Source organism: Penicillium manginii, assembly GCF_028828005.1.
Source record: "Penicillium manginii strain IBT 31320 chromosome Unknown utg000008l:1.0-3226943.0:1.0-3228205.0, whole genome shotgun sequence".
Classification (NCBI taxonomy): domain Eukaryota; kingdom Fungi; phylum Ascomycota; class Eurotiomycetes; order Eurotiales; family Aspergillaceae; genus Penicillium; species Penicillium manginii.
Genome location: NW_026643109.1, coordinates 1,409,292 through 1,431,940, shown reverse-complemented (window position 1 = coordinate 1,431,940; position 22,649 = coordinate 1,409,292). Strand labels below are relative to the sequence as shown.

At 50.2% G+C, this 22,649-nt stretch overlaps 10 protein-coding genes across 10 annotated transcripts; 7 read left to right on the top strand and 3 right to left on the bottom strand.

The window, feature by feature from the left end:
* Nucleotides 1-563: 563 nt before the first annotated feature.
* On the top strand, nucleotides 564-761 carry N7533_011189 (uncharacterized protein; the record flags this gene model as incomplete). Its single annotated transcript, XM_057107839.1, has 1 exon — nucleotides 564-761. One exon carries the CDS (start codon nucleotides 564-566, stop codon nucleotides 759-761), a length of 198 nt encoding a protein of 65 aa, XP_056955217.1.
* A 693-nt stretch (nucleotides 762-1,454) lies between these two features.
* On the bottom strand, nucleotides 1,455-2,067 carry N7533_011188 (uncharacterized protein; the record flags this gene model as incomplete). Its single annotated transcript, XM_057107838.1, has 4 exons — nucleotides 1,455-1,810; nucleotides 1,877-1,902; nucleotides 1,988-2,001; nucleotides 2,059-2,067. The coding sequence occupies 4 exons, from the start codon at nucleotides 2,065-2,067 to the stop codon at nucleotides 1,455-1,457; spliced, it is 405 nt and encodes a 134-aa protein (XP_056955216.1).
* Nucleotides 2,068-2,723: 656 nt separating this feature from the next.
* N7533_011187 (TFIIH/NER complex ATPase/helicase subunit SSL2) lies at nucleotides 2,724-5,308 on the top strand (the record flags this gene model as incomplete). The annotated part of the gene is made up of 3 exons (XM_057107837.1): nucleotides 2,724-2,751; nucleotides 2,802-2,921; nucleotides 2,982-5,308. 3 exons carry the CDS (start codon nucleotides 2,724-2,726, stop codon nucleotides 5,306-5,308), a joined length of 2,475 nt encoding a protein of 824 aa, XP_056955215.1.
* Nucleotides 5,309-6,175: 867 nt separating this feature from the next.
* N7533_011186 (questin oxidase family protein) lies at nucleotides 6,176-7,854 on the top strand (the record flags this gene model as incomplete). The annotated part of the gene is made up of 5 exons (XM_057107836.1): nucleotides 6,176-6,329; nucleotides 6,401-6,694; nucleotides 6,808-7,167; nucleotides 7,266-7,667; nucleotides 7,751-7,854. 5 exons carry the CDS (start codon nucleotides 6,176-6,178, stop codon nucleotides 7,852-7,854), a joined length of 1,314 nt encoding a protein of 437 aa, XP_056955214.1.
* Nucleotides 7,855-8,447: 593 nt separating this feature from the next.
* Nucleotides 8,448-9,974, top strand: N7533_011185 (uncharacterized protein; the record flags this gene model as incomplete). Its single annotated transcript, XM_057107835.1, has 1 exon — nucleotides 8,448-9,974. The coding sequence occupies one exon, from the start codon at nucleotides 8,448-8,450 to the stop codon at nucleotides 9,972-9,974; it is 1,527 nt and encodes a 508-aa protein (XP_056955213.1).
* A 1,603-nt stretch (nucleotides 9,975-11,577) lies between these two features.
* Nucleotides 11,578-13,011, top strand: N7533_011184 (NAD(+) diphosphatase; the record flags this gene model as incomplete). The annotated part of the gene is made up of 4 exons (XM_057107834.1): nucleotides 11,578-11,674; nucleotides 11,764-12,210; nucleotides 12,310-12,395; nucleotides 12,451-13,011. The coding sequence occupies 4 exons, from the start codon at nucleotides 11,578-11,580 to the stop codon at nucleotides 13,009-13,011; spliced, it is 1,191 nt and encodes a 396-aa protein (XP_056955212.1).
* A 206-nt stretch (nucleotides 13,012-13,217) lies between these two features.
* On the bottom strand, nucleotides 13,218-13,748 carry N7533_011183 (uncharacterized protein; the record flags this gene model as incomplete). Its single annotated transcript, XM_057107833.1, has 1 exon — nucleotides 13,218-13,748. The coding sequence occupies one exon, from the start codon at nucleotides 13,746-13,748 to the stop codon at nucleotides 13,218-13,220; it is 531 nt and encodes a 176-aa protein (XP_056955211.1).
* Nucleotides 13,749-13,785: 37 nt separating this feature from the next.
* Nucleotides 13,786-17,192, bottom strand: N7533_011182 (uncharacterized protein; the record flags this gene model as incomplete). The annotated part of the gene is made up of 2 exons (XM_057107832.1): nucleotides 13,786-16,734; nucleotides 16,800-17,192. 2 exons carry the CDS (start codon nucleotides 17,190-17,192, stop codon nucleotides 13,786-13,788), a joined length of 3,342 nt encoding a protein of 1,113 aa, XP_056955210.1.
* Nucleotides 17,193-17,537: 345 nt separating this feature from the next.
* N7533_011181 (putative flavin dependent monooxygenase) lies at nucleotides 17,538-19,271 on the top strand (the record flags this gene model as incomplete). The annotated part of the gene is made up of 2 exons (XM_057107831.1): nucleotides 17,538-17,743; nucleotides 17,864-19,271. 2 exons carry the CDS (start codon nucleotides 17,538-17,540, stop codon nucleotides 19,269-19,271), a joined length of 1,614 nt encoding a protein of 537 aa, XP_056955209.1.
* Nucleotides 19,272-20,086: 815 nt separating this feature from the next.
* N7533_011180 (uncharacterized protein) lies at nucleotides 20,087-22,354 on the top strand (the record flags this gene model as incomplete). Its single annotated transcript, XM_057107830.1, has 3 exons — nucleotides 20,087-20,503; nucleotides 20,557-21,348; nucleotides 21,413-22,354. 3 exons carry the CDS (start codon nucleotides 20,087-20,089, stop codon nucleotides 22,352-22,354), a joined length of 2,151 nt encoding a protein of 716 aa, XP_056955208.1.
* Between the last annotated feature and the right edge of the window lie 295 nt (nucleotides 22,355-22,649).

Sequence of the window (22,649 nt, the reverse complement as noted above, 5' to 3'; positions counted from 1 at the left end):
CCTCTTCTGCCTTGAGCCCTTGAGAGGGGCAAATTCCGGCCCCACTGCCCACTGCGTCTTTAATGTGATTTCCACTCCATTTGGGACCCCGCGATGGCGTGAGTTCGCCGCGTTTTGCGCGCATTGCCTTGCCGACCACCCGATACGGTGTCGCAGTGTCGCAGTGTCGCAGATCTGTCTGATCACCCCGGATGAAGGCTTCCAGCTGGGCTTCCCCTGGGTCTCTGGGTCTCTGAGCCACCCAACTGTGAGAATCGGCCCATTTGCTTGAGTCCCCGCAGCTCCCCCCACACGGGTCACTTGCGCACTCGCATGGCCTGACTGTCTCTGTGACGGAATGCCTTCGGGGGGATCGCGCAATCTATAAAAAGCCTTGGCCCCTGTCGTTCCTCCCCCAACTTGACAACGTCCTACCATACCATTACGACTCGCGTGATCCAACTGAAGTTCCTCCCGGCTCCATACTATAAATACTGGACATCACGCCACCCAGCCAGCAATAACATAACACAACCACTCTACGCCTTTTTTTTCCCCTCGTCAACCATTTCCCGCCGCCCACAATGGCCGCTGTCGTCGCTGCACAACTCGCTCGCCCTACTATTCGGCACTTCTCTGCCCACCGTCCACGTCCCGATAGCCGTGCAGCTCGCGCCGTGACTACTTCCTGCTTGGCCGCCGCTGTGGCACTCCCTTTTATTCCACCGGCTCTGGAAAGCTCGCGCCAGAAGAGCTCTGGATTTCCAGAAGGCAATAAGTGAGCAATTTTCCACCAGCAGAGTCATGCATACCATGATGCATGCACGCGTGGAGTCATAATATTGACTGACGCTCGATAGGCCCCACCCCCCGCTCTGCTTCCATGCACGCTAGACCGATCGACATCGAGAGAGCGCAGCCACGAGGTGTTTTGCTTTTATTTTCGTTCAAATGGGTTCCACTGTTCGGTGCGGGCGCCAGCATGGGGCTTTTGATATGATGCATGAGGTCGGGGGCGTTTGGGAACGGCGTTTTGTTTTTTGCCTTAAATTTTTTCACCATTTCTTGTCTTCTTCTTCTTCTGGACGAGACTTTTCGCGTCCACTGCGTATCATCTTTAACCATCAGTGATGAGATGAGTTACGGCGTCGTTAGATAGTAGATCTGGGCAAATTGTCGAGACTTGAACCTACTGTATCTAGCTAGACAGTCCTCTCAATCCACACGCATATTCATCCAACCGGTGGCATCTAGTACGAGTAAACGACAGGGAGGGCGTCTAAAGAGGAATCATCCACCATCCCATAGATCGAGATTGATCGACAAGGCAATACCCTCCCTCTAGGATAAAGCTCCATATGACAGTAAACATGGGCCATCTGGGGCCATCAATAAGAAGAAACCATCTCTAATGTGCGAACAAGGTAAATAATTTACACAGCCAAGAATGTACAAGGAGAGCCAAAGCCAACTCCTCAACTGAACCGATTCCCACTGGGAGGACGGTACGGCTGAGCCGCCTCATATTTCCCCTTCTCCAGCACTCGATCGTTCTCCGTCATAGGTTCATGCCGGGTCGGGGCCGGGTCGTGCGAAGCTTCCGCACTCGGCGAGGCAACATCGTCCGCCGCATTTTGGAATCGTGTCATATTCGCTCGTTTCAAGCTGGCGTCGTCGGTCGGATTTGTTGCGGGTGCGGTCATGGCGGCCTGCCGCTTGTGCTCGTTTTCCATTGCCTTTAGTTGCGCCTTGCGCTTCAGCTCGGTCTCAAAGCGAGCTTGTCGATCGGCGTTGATGGACTGTTTGGCGAAGTAGTAGGCACCACCGCCAGCTGGTGGGGATAGGAGTTAGAATTGGCGAGATCTGGGAGTCTGGGTGAGCTTCTTCAGTTACTTACCGAGACAGAGGGAGCCCCAGCCAAGCCTGCTCAGGAAACATCTATCAGTATGCCAATCTCCAACCCGGGTTCCGACAGCTTCAATTCATGGCTGGGCAGTGGATTTCTCACCAAGTAGATCGAATCTAACAATGCATCGCGATTAGTTTGAGTTATTTTCTTCCGGATGTTGTCAGACATACTGTATTCATGGTTGCAAAGTGGTTGATTTAGACGGGGATGAGAGCGAAAGTGCTGTTCTTCTACGTCAGTGAAGGCTCCGCGGCCGAAACTCGGCTGCGCAAGGCGGTATGGATACCTCTAGCTATGGGGATTTGGGCAATAACAACTATTTATGGCAAATGACTTGACTAAGTTGCTTACCTGAAAGTGTATATCTCTAGAAAAGATATAAGTAAATACCAAAATCAAATTTACAATTTATGTTATCTCACAATGTATGTCAAGATTTGCCCAATAAGTGTATGTCTCTGGGCGGCTCTGATCGGCAGTTTCTGCCTAAGGCGGCTTATCAACCCGTCAAGATTGAAGACTGGTCATCATCATCTTTTGGTTTGAACTTCTTTCACATCCCACTCCCGATACCCTCCTTCTCTACCGCCATCGCTCCGATCTCCAAATCATTCGAAATATCACCAACCTCGCTATCAGACCCGCCAAATCTCTTTTTGGTCGCATCTTCAGTCGGCAGACGCCGCCTGTCTTCTGCGACCCAGCACTCTCGTGGCATGCGGGCTTGAACTTTTTGCGAAGAGGCGGCTACTGCCTCATCCTATACCATTTCCCACCGAAATTCCTACCCTGGAACTGAAATCCGGCTTTTCGATTCCCCAAACCATCCCGCACGATGCCTCCCAAGCGCAAGGCGACTGACAGTAGGTACCTCCAGCATCGCGACAAACAACCCATGACTCACTTTGAATAGGTGGTCGGTCTAGCAGTACCTCGAAGCGCCCCACGCCAGTTCCAGACGTCACAGAAATCTCCAGCAGCGATGAATACTCGGATCCAGAAGACGTAGCAGAGGGGAAGGATGACTTGAAAGGTACAGTGTGGCAGTCTGCCCACGTCGAGTGAACGCGGAAAGCTAAAAGGATGAAAAAAGAGGTCGTCAGCAAATTTTCCTTGGAGTCATTCAGCAAGCGATCGCAAGTCAACAACAGGACCGATCCTCGATTTGGCTACAAGGACCTGTCTGCCCTTCCTCTCAAACGCGACCACTACAACCGCCCGTTATGGATCGAGCCGGTAAAAGGCACGATCACTCTCGAGAGTTTCTCCCCGCTGGCACCCCAGGCCCAGGATTTCCTCACAACCATCGCGGAACCCTTATCGCGTCCGACCCACCTGCATGAATACCGCTTGACGGGGCATAGTTTGTACGCGGCGGTTTCTGTTGGGTTGAAACCGCAGGATATTGTTGCTTTCTTGGACCGTCTTTCGAAAACGCCGTTGCCTGAAACTATCAGGACTTTCATTATTGAGTTCACCAAGTCGTACGGGAAGATTAAGATGGTTCTCCGACACAATCATTACTACGTCGAAACAACGGATCCGGAAATGTTGCAGCGGTTGCTCAAGGATGAGGTGATTGGGCCCCAGCGAATTGAAAGTACGGAGGGAATTATTGAGCGGGCTGCCCCGAAAATGGGAGGCCTTGTCATTCCCGGAACAAAGGATGCAGCTGGTATCAGAGAAACTGGCAATCAACAAGAAGTTCCGGCCGCTCCCAGGGAGGAGAACGCAGAGGTTGCAATGGACTATGGAATTGATGACGTTGGTGAGGATGACAACGAAGAAGCCATCACATACAGCTTCGAGATTCCTGCAACTGGAGTCGAAGTGGTCAAGGCTCGCTGTCAAGCAATTGGATGCCCCGCCTTGGAAGAATACGATTTCCAAGGAGACACGGTCAACCCCAATCTTGATATGGACCTGAAACCTGCCGCTCGGATCCGTTCATACCAGGAGAAGAGTCTGAGTAAGATGTTTGGTAATGGACGAGCAAAGAGTGGTATCATCGTTCTTCCATGTGGTGCCGGTAAGACCCTAGTCGGTATTACTGCGGCAGCGACGATCAAAAAAGGCACGATCGTGCTCTGTACTAGTTCCATGTCAGTCGTTCAGTGGCGAAATGAGTTCTTACGCTGGACAACGATCGACCCAAGTGACATTGCCATTTTCACCTCGGACCACAAGGAGAAATTCAAGCGGTCGACCGGTATCATTGTGTCCACCTACTCCATGGTGTCGCAAACGCGAGCGCGTTCCTACGATGCCCAGAAGATGATGGACTGGCTTCAGTCTCGGGAATGGGGTATGATGATTCTTGACGAGGTGCACGTCGTGCCGGCCTCCATGTTCCGCAAGGTCACATCTGCGATCGCTGCTCAGAGCAAGCTTGGTCTTACAGCTACTCTTCTGCGTGAGGATGACAAGATCAAGGATCTGAATTTCCTTATCGGTCCAAAGCTTTACGAGGCGAACTGGATGGAACTGGCCGCACAGGGTCACATTGCAAAGGTACAGTGTGCCGAGGTGTGGTGCCCAATGACAACGGAGTTTTATTCCGAATACCTCCGCGAGAGTTCTAGAAAACAGGCTTTGCTATACATCATGAACCCTCGGAAGTTCCAAGCGTGTCAATTCCTGATCGACTTCCACGAGAAGCGAGGCGACAAGATTATCGTGTTCTCCGATAACGTCTACGCCTTGGAGCGATATGCACTGAAGTTGAACAAGGCATACATCTACGGCGGAACGCCCCAGAACGAGCGAATGCGCATTCTGGAGAACTTCCAGCACAACGAGCAGGTGAACACGATTTTCTTGTCCAAAATCGGAGATACCTCTCTCGATTTGCCCGAGGCCACATGTTTGATCCAGATCTCCTCCCACTACGGTTCTCGCCGTCAGGAGGCACAGCGTCTGGGCCGTATTCTCCGAGCCAAGCGTCGTAATGATGAGGGCTTTAATGCTTTCTTCTACTCACTCGTGTCCAAGGATACTCACGAGATGGTCTATTCGGCCAAGCGGCAGGCATTCCTGATTGACCAGGGTTACGCATTCAAGGTCATCACCCATCTACAGGGCATTGACAACTATGAAGGGTTGTCGTACGCGACTCCCGCCGAGCGTCGAGAATTGCTCCAGGAAGTTATGCTGCAGAACGAATCATCCGCCGATGTGGAACAGGTAACGGATGACCTGTTCTCAATGCGCTCTGCTAAGGGTCGCCCGGGCAAGAAGCCGACTGCCAAGCGCAGCGCAGCTACCCTTAGTGGTTTGGCCGGCGGTGACGACATGGCATATATTGAATACAACAAGAGCAGAAATAAGCAGCTCAAGGACAAGGGCAGTCATCATCCATTGTTCAAGAAGATGCAACGGGATCGCGAGCGAGCGCGGAAAGCACGCGAAGACATGAACTAGTTGGAGAAACAGGCGGGAAAAAAAGTGATGAAGGCCCCATTCTAGAAATTGATTACAGAAATAATTAGTCTAGATCTTAACTTAAATTGTTAATAGTACAGACCGAGGAAGAGAGGGCTGGACTGGACCGGACTGGACTGAGCTGAGTGTTTGCTTATTTTACCGTTCTGCTACGTGGATCATGCAAACTTTCGAGTCCCTTTAGCTTTAGTTCCCCAGAATGGAAACCATACCCTTGGAATTCAATCAATATTCCTCATTTAATACGGCATTTCCAATCAGCCTGATCTAGCCCAGAAGTAGTTTACTAACAAGTTATTCTCAATACGAGCTCCGCAACCCCATCAGTCAGCAAGCCCGATCTAGCTTGTTGTTCCCATGACGTGTGGTTCGTCATGTCGGAGCGTCCAGACGCCGACACCGACGCCTCCTCTACGGAGCGCGAGCTCCGAAAGGGTCCAGTATTATTCCCAATCCCCACCTGCTGATAGGCCTGCAAGAAGGGGAGGGGGGGGGGGGGGTCTCTGCAGAGCTTCTTCCCCAGAGTTTGGGCTCAAGTGCCTAGGCAATTATCCCCCGGCAACAACAATGTGTCATGTTGAAATCATCTCGCTATAAATACCAGCCCCCCCCCATTCCATCCCACCCATCCGAGAGCTTGTAGTAAGAGCATGAGGAATGAGCTATTCGCTACCTTCTCTCTCAATATTACTTCGAAGACGTGCTTCCCAGGCTATTTCAACTTCCCCGATTCCCCTACGAGCAAAGTCCACTCCGTCGCCGCCTCTAGCCGGCCCTTCAACACTACTACCACCCTCTCGGCGCGTTTCATACATCTCGTTTACCCATCGCGGTCCCTTTTCAAATATGGCCACTGCAACTGAGATCCATCTATCGCCCGCCACGGACGCGGGCGTCTTCACGGCTGGAGCGACGGAAGAAGCAGCGCGCGCAGCAAGCGAGGTCTTACAAGAGGACATGGAAAACCACCACGTCTTCTTCAACGATGACGGCTTTCATAGTAGGCCAAATTTTTTATCTTACTGGCTGGGCTACCGCTAACCGCGTCTGATAACGAAACAGACCATATAGTCCACGGTGTTTTGAGCATATTTTCTCTCGGGGCCTCGCCGGATGATATTCGAAAGAACTATATTCGGAATAAAAGTTATCAGAGGCCTGCGCATCCTGTTGATAGGGATGTTGTTGCGGGGTTTCGTGACTCGGTGAAGTTTCAGGAGGGCTTTCATCAGGAGGAGAATTATTCGAATTACTTGGTCTTTTTTCAAGAGGAGATTGATGCGAAGGGTGTGGATGCTGTGTTGAATGAGTTTGTTTTTGCGGGAGACCAGCGTGCGGAGAGTATGTTGTCGAGATTATTTGGAGGTATGTTCTTCTCTGCTGAGGGGAGAGACTCGGAGGAGCTAAGACAGATGATACTATGATGCTGCTACCCCCACTTTTGAGACCACTAGGTTAAACTAACCAACTTGAATCAGGCCTCATCCACCCTCTAATCCATCTCGGATTCGGCCTGGAATTTAACCAACCCGCCATCGTGGCCCAGGCACTCGCACAAGCCGCCGTTCACGACGACTGGATGGGACGGGAGTACTTCCTGCCAGCGGAGAAACAAGCAGGTGGAATCGGGAAGCGGGGAGAAAAGTCTCTCCTGCAGCTTTTAAACGAAATTCGCGCCGACGAGAAATTGGCGCAGAGTACCAAGTGGACTGATGGGAATAAGATCCGCGAGGGACCGTTGGCTCGGGCGGGCGATGAGATGCTGAAATATGCGGCTCAGTATACCGTTTCCGAGGATCAGATTCAGGAACGGATTGCTGATATGATTAATACTGTTGGTGAGTTATATTCTCAATTCCATCCATGCCTTGCCTAGGTAGGTTTGGCATGGAGCACTTCAATTTCACTGGCTGACGACTGGCTGGTGACTATGTAGTATACTACACCAGTGCCGCCCAGAGACCCGACAAGAAAGTCAAGATAGATTTCTTCTTCATCCACTGCGTCAACTCGTCGATCTTTTTCTCTAAGATTGTTCAGCTTCCCTTCCTGGATACACAGGCAAAGCTCCGTCTGCTGGAGTGGAAGGGTCGGATGGATCTCGTGATGTATGTTTCACGCGGCTCGCCTGAGCTACGCCTCGACGAGGTCACACAGTATCCCGTGACGAATGATTGGTCGACCTTATTTTCACGCTGTGTCCAGCATCCGGGCGATGATGGGCATTTGGTCAAACTTGTCAGGGCGCTGGCGCATGGGCAGGAGGTTTGTCGGATAGTGGATAAGGAGTCGCAAATGCCTATCTCTGGGGATATGTGGTTGAGAATTGGTAACATGGGTAAGTTTCCCAGTGGTTTTGTTTTCTCGAGGCACTTGATATTAAGGATGTTCACTGTTTCTAACTCTCTTTTTCCCTTGCAGCTGTTGACTCCACTGTTGAGGGACTCGATCAGGGGGCAATGTGGATCCGGTCAACTGGGTTTGATGAGGCGTGGGCGAATCTGGATGGAAGATCTCGTCTTTGAGAGGTAATATATACACTTTGGTAAATTGAACCTTCCTTATTTCGGTGTTGTAATTATTTAGTTGGTCTTGTGTACTGAATACCTCAGAGAATGCCATTACATCATTTGAACGTACCTAAGTAATTAATTGATTGGTTGGTTGGTTTAAAGCGAGTGACCAGAAGCAATATTAAAAATAGATTTACTCTGGCCAGTAGTTTAAATTCTCAATATATTTACCCTTTCAATATCTGTAGGTCCGGCTCGGCGAGGCCCGCAAGTGTTGGATCGGGCCCGCTTGGAAGTATGGGATTTTCGCCCTAAGAGCTGCAGTGGGTCAAACTATGACGCAGCCGATCTCAACCAAACAAGGGACCCATAAAGAAGAGAACTTGTTGATAACGAATCACTAAATGGAAGAGGATACGAAGTAGCATTCAATCAAGCAAACCACAGCCAGGAAGATCATAATACATTCTCAACTGCAGGACGAAAAAGAGCCGAAAAAGAATAGGAAAAAGTTGCAGGCAAGTGGGGCTTACCTCGCCACGTGAGTGGGGCCCCCCCAACAGCTTCTCCTCCGACCCAACTTTCTTCTTCTCTTCATCTTCAATATGCCGAACCCCGATCCAGAGAAAGAAACAGATAGTTCCAAAGACAACAACAACCAAGCTCAAAATCCAAACATGCCTCGTGACCAGGACTGGGATGACGAGAGCAACCCATTCGTCGTCTTCCGGCGCTTCGCCGATGAGCAGGTCTCTTCATTACTCCAGTCCGTCACTGGTCTCCCATCGAACATATCGCGCCCTCAATCAGACAGATGGACCATATTTAACGAAGACACCGGCTACGAGGAAAGGAAATACCGGGAACGCAGCAGTGGCGACAATACTGGGCAGCGCAATTACGCGCGTGACCAAGGCGCAGAAGGACCTTCCTCAAGCGGCCAGGACAACAACAACGGAGGCAATACATCCGCACCATCGCAACCTGGAAACACCGGCGACAGAAATCCCCGGAATACCAATCAAGAAAGAAACAACACTCCCCGCAACGCGCACTCCGACTTCTTCGGCATCGAGTCCGTTCTCGACCGATTCGAGGATCGATTCTTCCCTTTCTCTCCCTCCTTCCTCCACCCCAGCAATCGATATTTCTTTCCCGACATGTTTGAAGACAGCAGCTCTCCCACCTGGCCCCTCACATACCTCGCGTTTAGCCCATACTCGCCTCTCTATCTCGAACACCAAGCCCATTATCGCGCACAGAGGGACCAAGGCGTCTTCTCCTCTATAATGTCGTCTTTCCAACCAGAATCGGACCGCGATCCAAATGAGCCGCAATGGCGAGAGGCATTTGAGGATCTCATCCGGCTAGAAAACGGCAAATCAATGCTCGACAACGATACACTGCAAGCTGGCAAGACTGAGAATGGAACAGAATGGCTGCACGGCCTCGTGAAACGCGGCAGTCTGGGCGATCGTTGGAAATACTCATCCGGTGGCTCGGAAAGCTCTCCTTGGTCTGGAATCACTTTCACAGGTCACAGTAGTGATAACAGCCGTGCCTTACCTGAACCGCGCCCCGAGACCGAAACCGAAAGCAAAAGGCGGCCCGAGTCGGAAAATCAAGAGGCTGACACCGAATTGGATCTATACGAACGTTTCTTGCGTGATATCGAGGAACGAGAGCAGCAGCTCCTACGGGGGGAAGTTGGAAGTCCACTCGTTCGCTTCCTCCTCGAAGAGCGCCGCCGAGAACAGCAACAGTCTCGCCAACAAGGATCATCACAATACGATGACGACCAAGGCACGGAGGATACAGAGAGTTGGCTAGATCTTGTCTCAGGCGGAAATCGAAAATCTGTCCCTGAAACACCGCCCGACTTGACTGAGACGAAGCAGGCGGGTATCACGCAAGAACCTACGCCTGCGCGCGTTATATCGACCATGTCTCGGACCGAACGGACTCGCTTGGCCGATGGCTCTGTTGAAACTAAGATTGTGAAGACAAAACGCTATGCCGATGGCCGTGAAGAAACGGATGAATCGGTTGAGGTGACGCATCCACGTTCGAATGAGGGCTCTGGCGGGTCGGAAAATCAGTCAAGGGGTGGCGGCTGGTTCTGGAAGGACTAGGTCTTTGTTTTGTTTTTGTTTTTCATGATGCACGAAAATATCTAAATTGAGCCGATTTGGCAGATATGATTTGAACCACGAAATTTGGCAGCTCATCAGCGAACTTTTTTTCTTTCTTTTTCTTTGGCGTTTATGTTTGGAGTCTTGCTGTTTTGTCCTATATTTACTATGCATCTATCTGTTGTACCTATTGCAGTTCAACCACTTTCATTTGTGACTACAGTTGCCGTTCAAGTAGATTTCTGTCCTGGCAGAAATGATGAGAGAGTACCCGGCTACTGATTAGACAGAGATTTCCAGTGGTATAGACGGGTAACTAACTTGAACTAGAATGATAACGACCTTTACCCCGCATCAACCTCGGAACGTTGTACATGAGATGAAGGTTGATATTGTGATCCACAGTCCTCCGTGTATTGGGCAATGTTGAGGGCTGTAGATTCATGATGGCAAAGATCTCGCTGCTTTAACATCCAATGGTTGTGTAGTGTAATTGGTTATCACTGCGGATTCTGATTCCGCCGATCCCGGTTCGATTCCGGGCACGACCTTTCTTTTTGCATTTTTTTCAACTCGAAGTCAGTCTCTCCTGGACTCGGGGGTTTTAATTTTATGTACGGCAAATTTTTATTTCATCCATGCCCAGGTGTGTTTCATTCTAGTGGTAGCAACCTTCCAAGGTTCAGAGTCTAGAGCCTGAGCCATCCATGGATGGATTCTAAGGTCAGTACTAGTACTAAGGTACTAGTAGAACTTCCACGGTTGAATATATATACAACCTATTAGTAATATCCAAGCGTCTTCTTTTGAATGGCGTAGATAGTACTAGTACTAGTACCGAAGGAGACGCCACTCCCCGGGGCCTCTGCACCTTCAAGTTCAAGTTGCTGCCGCTGCGGGCTAGCTGTCCAGGTGGATGGGATACATGCCCAGATGTCCTCCGTCCAGGACTCTACACAAGGCGGCGCGAAATTTTGAAATTGAAGCCTGTGAGCTTCTTTGCTCGCGTGATGCTGATACAGAGAAAAGAAACATCGATGGGCAAAATTTATCAAGCTACCTATATTAGCCCGTGCAAGGTGATACCCGGATGATTGGAGGGTTGATCCTCATGAAGTAGTATACTTTCCAAGGTTTGCACTACTTAGTCATTGCCTTTTATCCATTCCAATAACATGGGCATCTTGGTTGAATATTCGAAATTGGCGAGTGCTGGTGTTCAACTGACCTCGGGGCTTCAACTCTATGGTGACGAGTATCATAGAATTGTAGAATCGTACAAACATGGTTGATATAATAAACCTCCAGGGTACATCGGTCACATATGTGGGGGTTTCCCCGACCTGGTTATTGTAATACGGTATCATAACCACCATCTCGCCACCCCGCACGCAATTATCGGTCCAAGTCCGAAGAAAGATTGGTCATTTAAATACAGGAACAAATGCCGAGCTGATTAATCCCCGCGATGTCGCAAGTATTGGGGGAAGCCCGAAGAACTGAGTGATCCGAAGTCGCCTTTATCTCCCTTGCATCCCTCCTGCATTCCTCCTGCGAGTACTGTACTTACATACGTCCAAATCGTGGGTACATATTGATCAGCATGAGCGCTCCCTCCCAACTACCTACCCCGGCCCACACCCTCGCCGACTCGATGTTATCGCGGCGCTTCGGCAAAGAGACTGTGAATTATTTCTCCAGTATGATTGATACCCCGCAACTAACTTTGAAGCCCAAGAGAAGGCACAGCGAAGCATTAGAAAACAAAAGAACTAATCATATTTTACAGGCTCGCCTCTCAATCGACTGTCCTTCCTGCGAACGGAGCACTCATTCCTATCCTCGGCCCTAAAGCACCCCTCCACCAAATTCGTCCTGCTGAACAACCTCGCCCCGCTAACCCGCTCCCCGGCTGAGCTGTACACGGCCAAATACGATGAAGTGCGCAAACTTGTCGCGCCCGATTTTTTCGACCGCCCCGAGGAAGAGTCGATCAAGGACTTTGACTCGCGCAAGACAAACCCCAACTTGATCTTCCTCGGCCTGGACGAAAGTGCCAAGGAGGGTGGTATGGCGTGGAAGATCTATACCGGTACACCATTCTTTGCGCTAGACGTAACGCCCCGTGGCTCCGAAGCTCAACAAACCGCCGCAAAGGATGTAACCAGTGCCCTGGAAGAGCAGGGATTGTCTTTCTTCCAGACCCGCGTTGTCACAACGTTTTCCCCGGAGGAAGGTATGTATTGGCAGTAGACCAGACCAGACCAGACCCAACAGCAAACGCTTCAGTGCTCAAGAACGCAGAGTCCAGGACTGACACTGCTTCTCAAACCAGCCGCCATCTACGCGCAAGCCCGCGCCCTGATGGACTGGAACAACAGGAATACCTTCTGCGGCACCTGCGGCAACCCGACCCTATCCGTGAACGCCGGCACAAAGCGCGCCTGCCCACCCAGCGACGCCGCACACACCGTAGAAGGCAGCCCAGCCCCCCCGACCCCCCTGCAGCACACGCACGACAATCTCAAACCTCTCCTTCCCGCGCACCGACCCGACGATAATCGTCGCCGTGGTCTCGCACGACGGCAAGCGGGTCCTGCTCGGCCGGTCGAAGCGCTTCCCGCCGAAATGGTACTCCACGCTGGCGGGCTTCATCGAGCCGGCCGAGTCGATCGAGGACGCTGTGCGGCGCGAGGTGTGGGAGGAAGCGGGCGTGACGCTTTCGCGAGTCGTCATTCACTCGTCGCAGCCTTGGCCGTACCCGGCTAATCTAATGATTGGCGCGATTGCGCAGGTTAGCGAGCCCGCGCATGAGAAGATCAATCTCGAGCATGATCCTGAGTTGGAGGATGCGAGGTGGTTTGATGTTGAGGAGGTTGAGGAGGCGTTGAGGGTTGGTGTTAGTGATTTGAGCTCTGAGGCTGGCGCTGAGTATAAGGGTGGGTTGAGATTGCCGCCTCCTACTGCCATTGCTAATCAGTTGATTCGGGCTGCGGTTGATGCGGAGTATTTCCGTGGTGAGAAGTGCTCGCTTTAGATTAGATTAGATTGGATCTGGGGAGGATGTGACTGGTTCCAGCTGGTTCAAGTACATATCATTGATATTGGACATAGAATAGAGGTGGATTTGCTGAGGGCGAAATACATAGTATGGGGGATGTACATATGTCAAAGAGAAATGTGCATTTGTTTCTCTTGTTGTGTATAATTCTTGTGCATCGGACCTGGTTAAATTAGTCCACATTACCGAGTAGCATAGACGGTCCCGTCACGCAGCTCATGGATACTATCCTTAGTGCTGGGGGACCCAACCTCGGTGTAGCGAGTACCGTCTCGAAGTTCATGGATAGTTACTCGCCGGTGACTATTCCGTGACCGGCGGAAGCTGCGAGAGCCTGATTCAAAGCTCCCTGTTTCACTCGGCACCGCGCTCCCAGGGCTTAAATCCCTGCCCATGCTGTCCCTCTCGATTGCCGCCTGCAGCTCACTGTCCGCTAGCATGTGCGTGCCGATATCGTTGTACCATGTACGCAAGCCCACTGCGCAATCTGTTTCCTCAGCACCATACTCAACGGGTGGCCCATTCATCTGTGCATTAGGGTCGATGCCATCGAATACAGCCCAGGAACTAGACTCGACGCTCACAAGCATGATAGAGTGATCGTAAGTCCGGACTTTGAAATCACGCAACAGGATCACGTTCCCCGGGACGACTGAGGGCATCACGGACTTTCGACGACGGAATATTTGTGCTTGGAGAGTTGTTCCGGCCATGGATGGGTCGGTCAGCTGGAGGGTTATGAAGAAGTCCTTAGAGCCAGAGGCAGCTTTGGCGATGGGGGGTCGCTTCGTGGACGATCGAGATTGTATCCACGAGAGCATTGTAATGGTCGATGAGTGTAGCCAGGGGAGCGAAGTAGGAAAGCTTGCTGCGCAATCCAAGGGCGTGGCGGTCAGGGACCCGAGGCGCTGTGATGAGGACCTTTGGGGGCTCGGGAGTCTGGGGTTGATTCCCTAAGCCATCCTTTTCCATATCAGGATGGGCATCGGGAGCGACTTGTTCATCTTCTTGAAGCTGCCTGGGTTGCAAACCGGGATCTTGGACAGGCGGTCCTAGAATCTGGAGACCAGTATGCTCAACTGGAGTACTGGGCGGAATGCTTGTGTCGTAGGTTCTCAAGGGCGTTGGCAGTGGTTCCTGGGTGGGAGCTGGAGTTGGGAGCTGTTGGCCAGTTGTATTCAAGACCGAATCAAGATCTTCATTGATTGAATTCTCATCAACTGAATCCCCATTCTCCAATTCTCGCTGAAATTTAGCCTGAACTTCCAAATGTGGCTGAGCATGATTGGTTGTTTGGCGAACCGGCTCAAGATGTGAGGATGGCGGCGTGTGTTGATCGTCTGCCCCGTCCATTCCGTAATGGGGTTCTTCATGATTGTGTTGAGCTGTAGGGTCGACGTGGAATCGCTCGACTTTATCGACAGCCTCCTTCTCAAATACCTCTTCAACTTTCTCTCTAACTTTCTTTTCAACTTCTTCTTCAACTTCTTCTTCAACTTCCTCTTCAACTTCCTCTTCAACTTCTTCTTCAACTTCCTCTTCAACTTCCTCTTCAACTTCTTCTTCAACTTCCTCTTCATAATTCTCTTCAATATCCTCTCTGGCCTCTTCAGCCTCGTCCGAACTTGAATCAAGATCAATTATTTGCTGTGGCTTTTCAACCGATTCAAAACCGACATCAGGTTCATTTTCAGCCTCAGCCTCAGCTTCCGAGTAGTCCTCCATTTCTTCTGCCGCCTCAGCCTCCGAGTCTCCCCCATCGACTTCATCGTAATTAGACTGTGGCTCGACTGAAGGCTCGGCTGTAGACTGAAAAACGGAGTCCGTTCGGGCCAATACGTCAACCGAAGACTCGTCGTCATTTAGATCGCTATCATGGACTCGATCATCTTGACCAGAATTTTGGTCTTGGTCCTCGTCCGATTCTTCACTCCCCATCTCATAATAACCTGCCTCCTCTTCAATTCCAGACCATTCTTCGTCGCTATCAAATTTGGCCAATGATGAGAGGGTTCTTTCTGCAGGCGATGAAATTTCCAGTCTTCGTCCTTGGTCCACTGGACGTGATGGCGGCGGCTGCGCTTGGACTTGATCCGAAGCGAGTTCATCATCGCTGTCACTATCCAACACTATTACTTCAGGAGGGGCCTGCGGTCGAGGAGGAAGGTTTTCCGTTTCGGAATCTTCCTCTTCTCCCTCTCCCTCCTCCTCTTCCTCCTCGTCCTCCTCGTCCTCTTCATAATGCTCCTTCTCGGAAAATTCTTCGTATTCGTCCTCATAATAAGCATCGCGTGACTCGTCATCACCATCATCATCGTCATCATCATCCACATCCTCGGCGATAGTTCTAGCCTCTGCATCTGATTGCATCTCGCTTCTTTCCTCGGCGTCGAGCTGTGGCTCAAACCGCTCTGAACGATCAGGAGATGTTACGCTGGAGATTTGATCTGGGGTCTCAACACTTAGAATCGTATGTACCCCTCGTCCACCCGTCAATTCAATAGCGGTTTCATCTCGTGAGCCAATGTCTTTGAAAAATGTATCGGTCATTGGTACCGATCTGGGACTGTTGTTTTCTCTTTCATATGTCGAAGCTACCCCGATTTCGTCTTCCGCGTGCGGATGGGGTATGGTAGGGTCCTGCAATTCTTCCGTAACAATTATTTCATCGATTTGATCAATATGTTTCGTTTCGACATCGGGCACGGCCATCTTGGAGATATCGGCAAGTTGTGGAGCGATAGGGTCAAGTAACTCCACTGGGCTTGTAGATATATTGGCGTTGTTCTGCAAGTGTTGGTCTTGGTCTTGCATACTTGGCACAGTTTGATGAATTGTGAGCTTGTCTTGATTGAAGTTCAATTCATGATTCTCTGCGTTCTCCATTGCCATGGGAATTGCCAAGTCGTGGGACAGGCCCTGATTGGTAGCGTCAATGTTGACATCGACAGATAAGGATTGAGCGTCTTCGGCTTGTGGGACGGCGTGAAAGGGAAAGAAATACCCCTGACTATTATTTTGATCTGAGACGATAGGCGATGGAATCGGCAATCCGGGAGACGGGATGGGTCGTAGTTGGGGCGTATCAGTAGGCAAGTGGGCGACTGGCGTAGGAGATATAGAAGCATTTTCGAACACATCATCTGAAGGTGGTGCTCTTCTGCCAAACAGTCCACCGGCAAGCTCAAGAGAAGGCTTGACAAAACCATCCGAACTTTCAATAAATGGGTCCTCATTAGTGACCACTTTCTCGGGCTTTGAAACCACATGATCCGAGGGCCCCTCGCTCGGTTCAATATTGTCAACTGAAGCTGCATCTTGTTCCAAATCCATGTCTTCATCAAGAGCCTGGTCCCAATCGACAGTTTTTTCACGTTCGCGTGGACTTTCAGGCTCATCTAAAACCCGCCATTCCTCTCGGCGCAAGCTGTATCTCGGGCGCTTTCTCCCTTTGCCGCGAACAAAACCATCTTCCTCGGTAAAAGGATCGTAAGCAGAGTCAAGACTGTCGCCATACGAGGATCGCGATGAGCGTAAGAACGCAGGTGATCCCCAGGCCCCTGTTCCATTTGCGACGAAAGCATTATCTGGGTCTATCGAAACCATACGCGGAGTCGAGGGTGGCAGCAATTCGGCTTCATGCGTCGCAAGCGGGGTTTCGTCTATGTAAACTGTTGACTGGCCCTTTGAAGATTCGATCTAAATTCAAATACATCCGTTAGCGCATGGCCCTTTAAACAACTTGCATAACCCGCCGAACATACCTCAAGTGACACATTATTCTCGAAATGTACATCCCACGCAATAGATCTTCCAGGTGTTTGAGCGGTGGTGCCATTCTCCACAAAGTTCAGTCCTTTAAGCGCAAGGCGAACGTTATCACCGATTCCAACTAGCGACCCGGCGACTTTCTCTGCGATGCGCCCATGGAAGACCGCTTTCACTTGTCCATTTAGCCGGCGTAGACGGAAGTCCGGTTCGGCGAGAAGCAGAGCAAGGGATTTTGTTGAAGACGAGTAGGGCCATACTAGGGTAACGGTCGCATGTATGCATTTCTCCTCCGGTTGTTCGAGAGTCGGTGAGAGCTGTGCGATCGGAACTTTCGTCCAAGGCGGCCGCGCATTCGGGCCCGAAGAGTCGTCGGTCGCGTCCATCATTGCGCCCGCGTTTTGGTGACGATGTTAACCATACTCGTGCGGTAGTGGTAAGTGAGTAAAGGAGTAGTAGTACGAGCTGAGGGATGGAAGTAATATCGGAGAAGACGCGAGTTGACCGAGGGCGAGAAAGGTTGTGAGCTGCAAGCTGAGCAAACGCCACGCTTTTGGAGCTTGTGCGGTATTGAAATGGTATTAATACTGGTAAAGAATGGATCTAGCCGTGTAATAGAGGTACTGATATTACATAACTTGCGCAGGTCGATCTACTGCGTTTGAAAGGACCAGGTTTGACTTCCTAGAGCAAAATCAAAGGATTGCATATAGAAAGATCGCTCAGCACATTCAATGCCTTACATTAACAGTGGCTTTGCGAGGCACAGCCAAAATGTTGTCTCATTTCATGCTCCGATAAGCTCAGGCACTGGTCCACTATGGCGAAAGCGCTTGGCCCCCCCTCTTCTCTCTAACAACCCCCTCGTGCATGAGTCTGAGTCTGAGTCTGAGTTTGAGAATTTGCCATGGCTCTTGCACATTCTATACGTTGAGTGGCAGTAATTGGAGCTGGGCCTTCAGGTCTTGCAGCTGTAAAGTATGCTCACATGCTAGATTCCCGTTTTGCTTGAGAATATTGATACCTCGGGTAGCGGGCATTGCGCTAACATCTCTAACAGGTATCTTCTGGAGGAAAAATATTTCGAACAAATCGATGTTTTTGAACAGAGGAGCTCTGTGGGCGGTGCATGGAATTATAGTCCCAGTTCAACCAAAGTCGGATTGACAGCAACCGTTCCACATGTCAATCCCCACGAGCCAGTCGAGAAGCCATCATGGACTCGACAACCCGGAGGCAACTCAGAGGCCGTGTTCGTGTCTCCACTATACGATAGACTTGAAACCAATATTCCGAAGGAACTTATGCGTTTCGCGGACAAACCATTCCCGGCTGAAGCGCAGCTTTTCCCCAAGCACAAGTCGGTCAAACAATACTTGGAGGAGTATGCCGAAGAAGTCAAAACACTCATTCAATTCGAAACCCAGGTCGTCAATGTCAAGTTGAGAGATCCCGAGCTGAGTACGTGGGATTTAACAACAGCGAATCTTCACACAAGTGTTGAAACCACTCGCACATATGACGCAGTTGTGGTGGCCAGTGGGCATTTCACGGTCCCATACCTCCCGGACATCCAGGGGATTGAGACCTGGGATAAAACATACCCCGGAATTATTTCCCACTCCAAGTTTTACGACACGCCCGAGACTTTCCGGGACAAAAAAGTGGTCGTGGTTGGAAATTCCGCCTCGGGACTTGACATTGGTGCTCAAATCAACGAAGTTAGTAAAGGCAATATACTTGTCTCTCAGCGCTCGGAATCGTACTTGGCAGCTTCCGCGCCAGGAGACAAGATAATATGCCCGGAGATTGCCGAGTTTCTATCTCCAGGTACGCACAACCGAGCCATCAGATTCGCCGACGGCAGAGTGGAAGATGAAATCGATGCCGTGGTTTTTTGCACTGGCTACTTCTACTCATACCCATTTCTTTCGTCCCTCAATCCCGCGGTGGTTACACATGGCTGGCGAACGAGAAATGTTTATCAGCAACTTTTTTATATAGATCACCCCACATTGGTCTTCCCCGTTCTCTCGCAAAGAGTGATTCCATTCCCGATCGCAGAGAACCAGGCGGCTGTTTTTGCTCGTGTCTGGTCAGCAAGATTGAAGCTTCCATCGAAAGATGATATGCATACAGCGGAAGAAGTGGAGGTGAAGACTAAAGGGGACGGGAAAGCTTTCCACTTGATGCCGTTTCCCATGGATGCTGACTACCTTAACTTTCTCTACAACTGGGCGGCGAAGGCGGAACAGCGTCCAGCACTAGATCATGACGGACAGGGGAAAATTGGGACATATTGGGGTGAGAGAGAGAGGTGGATGCGAGCGCATTTCCCTGACATTAGACGAGCCTTTGTCCAGAAAGGCGCTCAGCGAAGCGAAATTAGGACTTTGGTAGAGGTTGGATTCGACTTTGACCAATGGAAGCACGATCAGGAGGAGGAGAAGAGGCAGGAAGAGGCATGATTGATAGATCTGTAAATTCATGTGCATAGAGAAATATAGAACAACATTTTTCTTCTTGATCTCATACATTCAGCATATTTACTGAAGAAGCCGAGTTAATTCCGAGCGGGCGATCGCCCAATGACTGCAGATCCAGATCACGTGAAGCGTGCATGATGCGCTTGGAGCCCACGTCGCCGCGGCGATACTCCTCTCTTTCCTCCACCACCCACACTCCTCCATCATTCGACTCTTTCGCCAGTGAAACTAAAGAAGAATCCAAAGTGGTTCTGGATTCTCTATCCGAAGGTATGATCATCCCCTGATTAAGTGTCGTGCCAAATGCTCCTGTCATGCCATCCTGTTGTCCTGATGCATACTCCCGATAACCATGGCCACTCCTTTCTCCGCTATTTTATGTTCGGTTTCGAGAGTTCATATAATAACATAAAATAATAGGCTCCTGAATCCAGCTGCCTTGATTTCTTGAATTGGCTCTTCATTGATCAAGGCTTGGGATTGTCTTGGTACCAGATCCAAGTCGAGTCACAGGAACTCCACGCCTGGCAGTGACTGTGCTGTGGTCTTTATTCCAGCCGTTTGCTTTATCACTAACAAAATCACTCTGCTGGACCGAACATTTGAGAGTGATAGTTTCCCAGTGGTATTCCACAAACTGGTCTTGTCTGTCGATTTCTCGAGCATTGAGGCTGGGCAAAGATTTCCGGATTCGACTGGAATACTTGTTCTAACTCAGTCAGTTCGAAAATATTCGATATCAAGCAAAAAATCAATCATACGACCAGTGTTTCCTTCTTTCTCATCCAGTTGACACCATGGATGACAAACAAAACAAACCTTTCGTCGACACTCCGTCTTCTGTCGGCGACATTGAACCTTCAGTGTCCCAAGTTCCTGAGCGAACAATACCACTCAGTGTTAGACCTAACACCGATTCAATCGCACATGCCCATACCTCTATTCATCACACTCATTCCGACTCTTTACTGCATGCGTCCCACTATGACCTCCAGGTCCCCATGCAGACTATTCACCCTAGCGCCCTGAGCGTCGGAAACGACGAGGAAGCCCCACCCGGATCGGTCCGCCTTGGGCCGGCCGAATTTGCCATTACGCTTCCCCTGGATTCGCGGTTGAAAGATGAGTATGACAGAGTGTTGGGAGGCGCGTCTGCAGAAATGCGCCAGTTTCTTGTGATGTCCAACCCAGCTTCACAGATCTCTGATACTGATGTAAGGAATAATATTCTCACAGCTGGTTATGTATTGGCTAACGTCATTCATAGCGAGAGTACTTGATTTCACGGATGCATGAAGTTACCACTCGATTAAACAACGTCACTATTCACCCGGATCTCAACATAACCAATCACCTGACCTTCAATGACTCGAAGATTCAAAACGAAGCCTCCTGGGCTGAGTATTCGAGCTCAAAGTTTTACTTCCTTGGCCACTTGGTGGAAGTGGCGAGTCAACATGATCTTCATATCATCCTAGAAGTTCGCAGCGAGATGAAGCAAAAACTAGTCGAGCGATACTTGCTCGGCAAAGGATTCGCCTACACCCGACCTCGCGAGGAAATGGGAGGCAATGTCGAAGTTTCTTTGGTAAAGGATTTGTTGAGTTTCGGAATTCATTCCCACGAAGGTGTGCGAGATCTCATCAAGTCACCATGCGCTATTATCGTTCTGGACACGGCATTTGAACCAAAGAGTCCTAATGTCCAACACATTCGGACAACATACACCCGCAACAATGACCTCTTACCGGTCATTTGGCTCCTTGTATCCAATAGTTGTGAACACATCGAACGATGTCTCCCGGATTTGTCCGAGCCTGATCGTCTACGATTGCTCTTACAATACACAGCCCACCTCCACGACGATGTTGGCGATCTGCAAGACAATGCATTGGGCGTGTACGAGGACGTGGATGAAGTTCTCGTCTATTTGCGAGATACTTTGACCAGCTGGCCTCTACCTATCATCGACCCTTTACCAGTCATATCCCCCGAAGATCTCGAGTCTTCAACCCCATCAACCGACGATCAAGCGCCAACTGCCCAAAAACGTTCGCTGGTAGGACCCTTTGTCTCCCCTGTAGCCGACCCCAGCCCTGCTTGATATTGACTTATTACTATAGGACGAGGATGGCGAGGATTATTCCTCAAAACGCACGCGACTCGACGAAGCGAGTCAACTGACCGAATACACGAAACCCTCAACGCAAACCTTGGGTCGAGACCTTCAGTCCTTAGAGAAAAACATCATTCAAATGCAAAATGCGCATGCCTCGGAGAAAGAGCAAATATTGGCCGACCTCTCACGGGTTTCCGCACAAGCCCAGATGTTTGAGAAGGCATTGGGCTTCCTGCAACATCGCTACGAGACCCGGACCAATGAAATGCATAAGTTTCGCCAGGAGCGGGATAAGGGGGCCGAGAGCAAAGTTTCTCTTGAACAGCGTATCGAGAGACAGAAGGAAGACATTTCAAAGCTCAAAGAAGATCGTACGAATTTGAGACGCGAGTTGGATGAATCTCGCGAGGAACTCAAATCGGGCGGTGGCACCTTGGCTGAGCTCGAAACAGCACGGGAAGAGATCCGCCGCTTAACCAAAGAAGTAGCCAGCCTGGAGCGCAAGGCTGATTACGAACGCAACCAAGCCGAATACACTCGAGAGCAGTATCAAAACGCATCTAATGCAGCAGCCCAGTCTGGAAACGAACTACGACAACTGCGCACCGAAAACGAGAACTTGACACTAAAGGTCAATGCGAATGCCGCGCAGCTCCGTGAGCTCAATCTGAAGAACGACTCTGATATCCATCTTGCTAGAATTACGGAGCTAGAGTTGACTATAGTTGCCAGGGATGAATTTCTGCACAGAAAAGAGGAGGAATTGCGAGATATCCGCAAAAACCGCCCGTCCACTCGCTCGACTAGTACTCAGCCTCGAAGCCCTAAGATCACAGCTAGCAGCCGCCCTACCAGCCCCGGTGTCGGCCACAATGGAAATGGCAATGGAAATGGTTTAGCGGGGCGTGGAACGAGTGCACTTAGATTTTCGGAGATGCAATTTTGATATTTTGTACTGGTTGGAAGCTCAAATCTAATTAGCGGTCGCCACCATCTATCTTCTCATGGTTTGCATTTTAGCGTCTTTTTCTGAACAGCTTCATACATCATAGAAGGTGCCAGCAATTTCCAACAATAAAATAAACTTTCTTGTGTGATTTTCAGTCTTTTCGTTCCTATGGTAGGCGTATGTGAATGACTTGTCTATATTGCTATTCAGCCAACGTCTTTCAATGGCAATTTCACGCCCTAAGTAACCTTGCCTACCCACTGTCACATTTCACTCTGATCGATGACGCATA